Source organism: Crocodylus porosus, unplaced genomic scaffold (genome assembly GCF_001723895.1).
Source record: "Crocodylus porosus isolate Cpor-Errol unplaced genomic scaffold, CroPor_comp1, whole genome shotgun sequence".
NCBI lineage: Eukaryota > Metazoa > Chordata > Crocodylia > Crocodylidae > Crocodylus > Crocodylus porosus.
In genome coordinates, this window is record NW_017728911.1 from 6,155,420 (window position 1) to 6,163,487 (window position 8,068).

At 41.1% G+C, this 8,068-nt stretch overlaps 1 protein-coding gene across 2 annotated transcripts in view; it reads left to right on the forward strand.

Moving 5' to 3' along the window:
- Positions 1-6,872, forward strand: part of PEAK1 (pseudopodium enriched atypical kinase 1) — a 99,900-nt gene extending 93,028 nt beyond the window's left edge. For both annotated transcript variants that reach the window (XM_019533352.1, XM_019533353.1), the window contains one exon: positions 242-6,872. In XM_019533352.1, coding sequence (XP_019388897.1) covers positions 242-1,399 — 1,158 coding nt within the window. In that variant the 3' untranslated portion in view covers positions 1,400-6,872. The remainder of the gene's footprint in view (positions 1-241) is intronic.
- Positions 6,873-8,068: the final 1,196 nt, after the last annotated feature.

The following is an 8,068-nucleotide window of genomic DNA, read 5'->3' on the forward strand; positions in this document are numbered from 1 at the left end:
TCAAAACTGAGAGACCAACTCAAAACAGGAGTTTAAAAATCTGGTCCTGAAGGACAGTGGGAGAGGGCTTTTACATCTTGCCCTGGCTACTTTTCAGCATTTGTGTCCAGGCAGTGGGCATTGCTGGCTCCCAGCAGCCATGTGCTTAAAAGAAGAAAATATTTCCCAATGGAAAGTTCTAGTTACTTATCCTCATTCTGTTTTTTGTTTCTCTTCCTCCCCTTCTTCCTCCCCACTGCAGATTTGTAAGAGCAAAGCTAAAGAATCCCAGCAGTATTACCACAGCTTGGCTATCCGACAGATTTTGGCTATTAACTTCAACATCCAACAGGACTGTGGCCATTTCTTAGCTGATGTACCTGTTCGCCTCCTTCCATGGGAGGATCCCAATGCACCTGAGGCAGAGGAGGAAGAGGAACAGGATGAGGAGGAAGAATCTGAGCAAGAGACCAGAGGGACCCCCTCCAATGAAGAGGCTTCACAGAAAGACGGCTCAGGCAGCCAGGGGACTGTCAGCAAGCAACGTAGCCGTGTGGTGGTCATTACCCGGGAGGTTCCATACCTCACCGTGGCTGACTTTGTGCAGGAGTCCACAGCCCGCCATGCAAATAGTCCAGACTTCTATGAGAGGCAGGTGTGCCTACTGCTTTTACAGCTGTGTTCAGGCCTGGAGCACCTAAAACCCTATCATATCACGCACTGTGATCTGCGCTTGGAGAACCTGCTGCTGGTGCACTCCAGGCTGGGGGGTGGCCTTCTTAACTGTGAGTCTGCAGAGCCCAATCCCAATGCTGCTTGCCCAGCCAGACTAATAGTGAGCAATTTCTCACAGGCCAAACAGAAGAGTCACATGGTGGATCCAGAGGTCTTACGGGATCAGTCCCGTCTGGCTCCAGAGATCATCACTGCCACACAGTACAAGAAGTGTGATGAGTTTCAGACTGGCATCCTCATCTATGAAATGCTGCACTTACCCAACCCATTTGATGAGAATCCAGAGCTGAAGGAGAAGGAGTACACCCGTGCTCACCTCCCCAAGATCCCTTGCCGTTCCCTGTATTCCCAAGGGCTTCAGCAACTTGCCAGCTGCCTACTGAACCCCAATCCTTCAGAGAGGATCCTTATTTCTGATGCCAAGGGAGTCCTTCAGTGCTTACTGTGGGGTCCACGGGAGGATTTGTTCCACACTCTCAGTTCACCTTCCAGCCCAGCGCGGAGAGATGCTGTGCTACAGAACTGGCTGGACATCAAACGGACGCTGCTTATGATCAAGTTCGCAGAGAAATCCTTGGACAAGGACTGTAGTGTCAGCCTTGAAGACTGGCTTTGTTGTCAATATCTGGCATTTGCCACTACAGACTCACTCAGCCACATCGTAAAAATCATGCAGCAGCATTAGTTTGTATAAGCTGTTGCTTTTCCTTAAGCACCCCATAATCCACCTCATCCCAGGGCTTACACTTTGCACCAGTGATAAAACAGAAAAAAAATGGACTAGTTCTCAAAGCTGGCAACCCTGAGCAAACAGGTTCTAACTGGAAATCCCGTCTCCTGTTACCCAAATGATGGAGACATCATTCTAGTCCCAGGCCTAGCCATGCTTAATCATAGGCTCTGCAGCTGCATAAAGATTAGATGCTTCCTAGCTTGGGTTAATGTTTCAGCAGACTGAAAAAGGAAAGAGAAAAACTTAATAAAGAGACCACTATTTTTATTTTACTGTACAGCAACTTGAGTTCCCCTTCTCATTTGGGTCGGCCCTGCCTTTTCTGAATGTAGCATTTGCAGTGAATAAGTGGTCATTTATTATCCCCAGCAAAGACAAGTTAATAAAAAAAAGGAAATCAAATCATCCACCCATATGTAGAAGCCCTCACTGAAAAAAAAAAAATATTGCTCCTGTTCCATCTCCAGTAAAAGGCTGTCCCCCCCCCAGTTTAGTCCTCCACGACTAGAAAGGATTACTCTGCCCGGTGTTCTCATCCAAATGGGTCCTTGCCTTAATCCTCCACTGAAGTCTCATTTTGTTACCAAGTGACATAGTCCTGCTGATCCAAGCTGCTGGTCAATGGGCAGCATTTGTTCGTGGTTGTCTTCTTCTCGGCCTCAGATTTGTTCCCTGTCCATATCCCTTCTAACCATGGATCCCAGATTCCAAGGATCCTGCCTTAATCAGCCCATGATCATCAGCCTAGAGTAGCTCAATTGAGAAACAGATAGAATAATTTTTCCCCCCTTTTCTACCCCTACCCATGATATAATTGTTGTGGATTGTAACCATCTCGTAGACACAACAGTGTTAAATGAGCAGAACGACATAACAAGGAAAACTGAAACATCCCTCTTGCCATAAAAAGCACTGAAATGGACAGAACTGACATAACCAAACCTCCTTCTGTGGCTGCTCTGCATCGGGGATGGAATTAGCATCCGCCTCCTCTTCTGTGTTTTATTTAGGTTTGTTAGCCACTTGTGGCATATTGCAAAGCAGGAATCAAACTGGCAGTGCTGGTCTGTTGGCGGGAGATTGAATTGTTTAGATCTTGTCTGTGTGTAGTTAACAGGCCACATGGAGACAGTTTTACTGCATATGCAATTCTCTGGGACTGAAAAGCATAGGGGAAAATACTACTACTTAATTACTGCAAAAGCTCTAAAGTTTGGCAGGTACAGGTAACAGGTTCCCCATAGCAGTGTTTGGCTGCATATCTCCTGTTAGTAACCAGTGTTTACCATGTACCCTAAAAATGGAATGGCTGTCAAGATTGCTCTGAGACCAGAGCAGATACAGTTTTAGTGTGAGACGGAATTACTGGGTATTAAGGTGACAGATTTAAAAACGCTTCCATCCTTTAAAGCATTTATAGATGAAAAACGGCCACTGGCTTCCTCTCCTGACTTAGTGGCCTTTTCCTGTGGGACTGCTACAGTTGTAGAGATGGTCCCTTTGCTCAGTATTGCTAGGCTCAGAACAGTCTTATAAATAGCTCTGTAGAACACGGTTTGGGGCCAGGGATGAAAGTCATACTGATTATTATGATCTGGGTGGTGGAAAGCAGACAGCCCTAGTTTTGAGCCTGTGCTTCTCTCCTATGGATATATGTGCAATTCTTGTATGTATTTTTAAAAGCTGTACATTACAGTGTTTACGTTACATACCAGACTTTATCTGATGCTAGACCTGCAAACCCTTCCTTACTTTCCTGGCACATAAACACACAGCAATACATGTGCTGTTCCTATGGATTGATATTTCATTTTTAATTGATGAAAACTGTGAGAAACCGGTTCACTTCAGCCTTGAAAACAAATAGCATTTTACCACTTTTTACAGCATTTGCATGCTTGGAACAGATGCATGGCAACAGAACAAACAGGCCTGCTGACATGAGGGCAGAGAAACTTGTCCTGTATGTGCACCATACATTTGAGGGGGGTGACATTTTCTGCATTGTTTTCTTCTGGCATTGGTCAGAGCCAAGCCCAGTAGTTTGTGGAACCTACATTGATCGTGCAGTAGTGTAGAGAATGTTTTGTGACTTTTTTTAATGTTTTTAAACTGATTAAATATCCTTTTGTTTGATTCACCTGTATCAGAGAGGGATCAGGCAAAGACAAGGGTCATGTATTTTAATGTAATATGGATCACTTTAAAAAAAAGTGCAAAGAGTTGGAGTGGGGAGGCAGCATTGGGAGTCGGGGGGAGGGGGAGGGGGGAGAAGTGCAGTGCACTAAAGCCCCAGTTTCTTGCATGGAAAAGAGGCTTTGATGCTAATATTGAATAGATGTGAAGAAAAAAGCATTTGCAGAGATTGCACAAATGTTAGATGCAGCTCAGCTTCATGTGGACACAGGATACATAAGGCCCGATGGCTTAACTATGCTGAGCGTGACAGGTCATTGAAAAGCAACCTGCGACCTAACCAGCAGTCACCAACCCTTTAAGCTTAAGGACAGGGCACTGCTTCTAGTTTTGTGAGGTCTGGTTTTGTTTCTGTTCTTTTTTTTAACAGCTCCTTTATGCACGTAATTTCTCACCCAACAAATACATGCTGTCTGAGCAGCTCATGGACAACTGACCACTGCAGTAGGCACATTCCTTTAGGCCATCTGGTATATTTTTTGTGTACATGGACACATGTTCTCAAATGTCACTTTCATGTCAAAATGCACATGCAAAGTTAAATATTGAATGTTTTGCAACCCTGCATATTTAATGCAGCTGGTCTGAAGCCTTTGTATGTCTTTGTTCTTTAGATATCTTATTTCAGTTTTTATTTCTTGTGATGACTTTGAACCAGTACTCATTTTAATTCTGCAGTATAATCAAGCATGGATAAATGTTCACTACCAATTTATTTCTTATGTAGCAATGGGTAAACTTTAGTCATTTGTAATATCAGTGTGATTTTTACTTTTTTTTTGTCTTTGGAAAATGAAAGAATGGTCAAGGAAGGCAAACACCAACTCTCCAGGGCTTTCTTGGGGAACCTGGGGCTGCCTCTGCAGACTTCTTGGAAAATTATAACTGTTTGTGGTGGCTCCACAATCCTAGCTGTGGACGCACCACTGAAGTACTTGAGAATGTATATTTGAAAATGATTGTAAACAAACCCCAGGGAGCATCCAGCATATTTAAAAAAATTGAGAGAAATCCCCACCCCTTTTGCTTTGTCATTGGGATTCTCCATGTATCAGGAATTAAACCCCTGACGATGCATATATGCACATGGACTTGCACAAGTACAGCATTTGGTTTTTAAATAGAGCTCTTTCAACTGAGCTCCATAACTGAGAAAAGCAAGTCCAAGATAGCAGTATTGATTGTAAATATATATTTTTCTATTACTAAAAGCTGCCATTGACTATTTTTTAACATAAACTGTATAGACTTTTCCAGTGCAAAATAAGACCTGGAAAATCAAATACATGTCTGGAAAAGAATTTGAGTGAGTGGTTTCTGAAAGTGTAGAGCCTCTAAAAACCTCTCTAATGTTTTAGAGAGGAGACAATCTAAATCAGTGATTGGATTCACAGCATATAGTGCCTTGTCTAAGAATTGGAATAGGGAGGAACAGGTCGAGGGAATCTCTTTCCACCTGCTAAAAGCCCTATAAATAATCCTACCCACATAAAGAAAGAAAAGATTTCTAAGAAAATAAAGGAGATGGTGCACTTCACGTGATGCTGAGTCAGTTTAGTGAGAATAATTTTTACTCAGGACTCAGTTACAGGAACAGGTTCTTTTGAAGTGGTTCATAGTACCAGATGACAGCAGATCTTTGTGGATTTTTCACATTTGAAATTGAGGCCAGCCACTGGGCAAAAGTAACAGGTGAGCTGTCACTTGGTCTAGGCCTAATACTAAAATTCAAGAGGTCTATTGCTTTGACAATCTACTGCAGACACTCCAGCTTTGGAAGATGAAGAACCTAAATAGGGAAGAATAGAATATGTGGAAGGTGTGCAGCTCCTTTTGTATACAGGAGAGGACCTGTCTTAACACTGGTGGTATGGGCAGACCACTGATGGCAGAGTTTTAGAAAACAGTCCACATTTAATGGAGGTTGACTTTGTTACGTGTTTCTCTGGAAAAAAGAGGAAAAATTAATCTGTTTTTTAAACCTCTGTATGATCCAGGTAAACATACCATTTAGCCAGAGCCTACAGGCAACAACCCATATTAATGTGTGCACGGAATTCTTCAGAAACTAGCATATCCAACATTTTATTCTATAGTTTCTGTGATGGCAGAAAATAGAGACAAGCCTTCTTTAAAACCTTCAGCCATGCAGCGAACCTTAAAAAGTAAGTAATTGAAGTTTGGCTTGGAATACTGTGGTGCCGGAAATCCCATCCTGCAGTCCAGAGTGAAGATAGTATTTACACTATCCCGCCGCTCTTCAACCTAGACTTTACCTCACCACCTGCCAGCAATGGAAAGAAATGAATATTGTAGTGCAGGGAAATTTCAGTAGGTTAGAGAGAAGAATATATTGTTTAAATTAATCTAACTCATGTCTGTAATCATAGGGGAGGTTGCAAAGATGCCTCTTATTCTAGGTCCATAGCCGTGAACTGCAAAATGTGTATTTGTTGCTGAACTACAAATGTCTTGTGGCTGTTTTCCTTATTTGGCACAATGGCTAAAGAGAGAGATTTTAATTATTTTTTCTATTTTAAAATGGAGACCAAGTCCTGTTCTCTCTAAAGCTAATGGGAGTCTTGCCTTCGGGAGTAACACCTTGCAAGGCCTTTAATGCACTTTCTTCATTGAATTGATAAAGATTGAGCTTATTGCCCCACCAAGGTAGTAAAATGGGTATTATTTCCCTGCAAGCCTGGGCCATCAATGTTACATGGCCCTACGGGAGGTAAGATTTCTGAAATCCCAAAGTACATGCACAGACCTCCAGTCAAAAGGATCTCATTTTGTGATATAATCCACCTATGCTAGTGTTAGTGGACTAGAATTTGAGGGCCTTCTCTCCCTCATATGAAACAGAGAGGTTTTTTGTATTAATAAGATTTTAGTTGTGGAGTAGGCAAACACCAAAGAAATGCAGCACAGAGGCTTGAATGCTTCAGTAATCAATACTGTGCCCCAAAATACTCCCATATGGTAACCCAGACAGGTTTCAATGAAAAATGCTTTCGTCAAAAAAAAAAAAGAACAAAACACTGTGTGGACTTGCTGGGAGGTGTCTTCAGCTCTAAAAAAAAACCCAACCCACCTGAGCAAAAAGAGGCCCTTGAACCCCTCCTCCTGATCACTCTTGTGTTATGAAGAATTTATAGGAGATGTTTGTCTAGATTCTGTTATTCACTTTGCTGCAATATTTGAAGGCTTCCATTTTGAATAGACATAATATCACTTGGTGGTTGGGAGATTTCTTAATGAATGTAAACAACGTGCGATAAGCCGCCTTGCATGGGTGTTTGCCACTCCTTCAACGTCTCATTAGAGGCTATGTTGTCTGCAGAAAGCTTTCTGAATTAGGGAGAACTGGCAGTGGAGCATGAAATGCTTAGCTTACCTGTATGTAAGCATTTTGCCACTCTAAAGAACTTGTCCTGTACTTCAAGCTGCGAGAATCCATCTTTTTGTTTTAAATTCCAGGAAGGACGGTTTCAGGGAATTAGAAGAGGTTGGAATTGTTTTTATATGGAAGAAATATATGTTCTTGTATGAAATATTCTACACCTTAAAATTCTATTTTGCCCCCTTTTTGTTGAGTATGTATAAATTATATATATTTAATATGTACTATAAGTTTACTTAAATTTTAACATACCAGTTTCATAAACAAGTGATATGTCTTCATGAAAACTATTTCCAACTTCTTGTCCTGAATCCTTTGATCTGTTGGTTTCAAGAAGTTTTGTAGCCAAATCTTTTTTGTTTCTTTTAGACCTTAATTATACTTAGCATTTAAGTGCAAGAACACTTCCATTTTTAATAAAAAGGAGTTATTTTATTTTGAAATTCGAAAACTGATTATCTTTTATAAATGGGGTTTCTTTATAATCCCTCAGATAAGGGATATTTTTAACTTCAACTCGATTGTCCTGGGTAACTTGTGTTTGGAATTCCTTATAGCATTGCTTTATCTGGTGCTTCATATCTATATTTACACATTTTTATATTAAAAAAAATATATATAGATATAGTTATATAAACTCCCAGCCTTCCTTCGTGATCAGGGGGCTGTTACACTCTGGTTTGCTGTGGTACTTTGCTGTGTACTCTGTGGCATTCATGTAACTGTGTAAATAAACTAGTTTTATTACACTGAAAGTCAAATGTGGTCATTTTATTTATCTACCTATAATTTTTCTTTCGTTTTTTTAGTTTTCCAGCCCCAAGGATTTATACTGGAATGAATAACACCAGAAACATGTCTGACCATGGCATGTCAGTGAATCATGAAAATTGCAGAAAAATGTGTTGCTAAAAGAAGAGCTGAATGTTCTTCAGTAATGTCCACTACATTAACAAAGCAGATGGAATGGTTAATATCTCTTGCTTTCCTCAGTAACATCAGATGTACTGTACTTAGACAGAGAA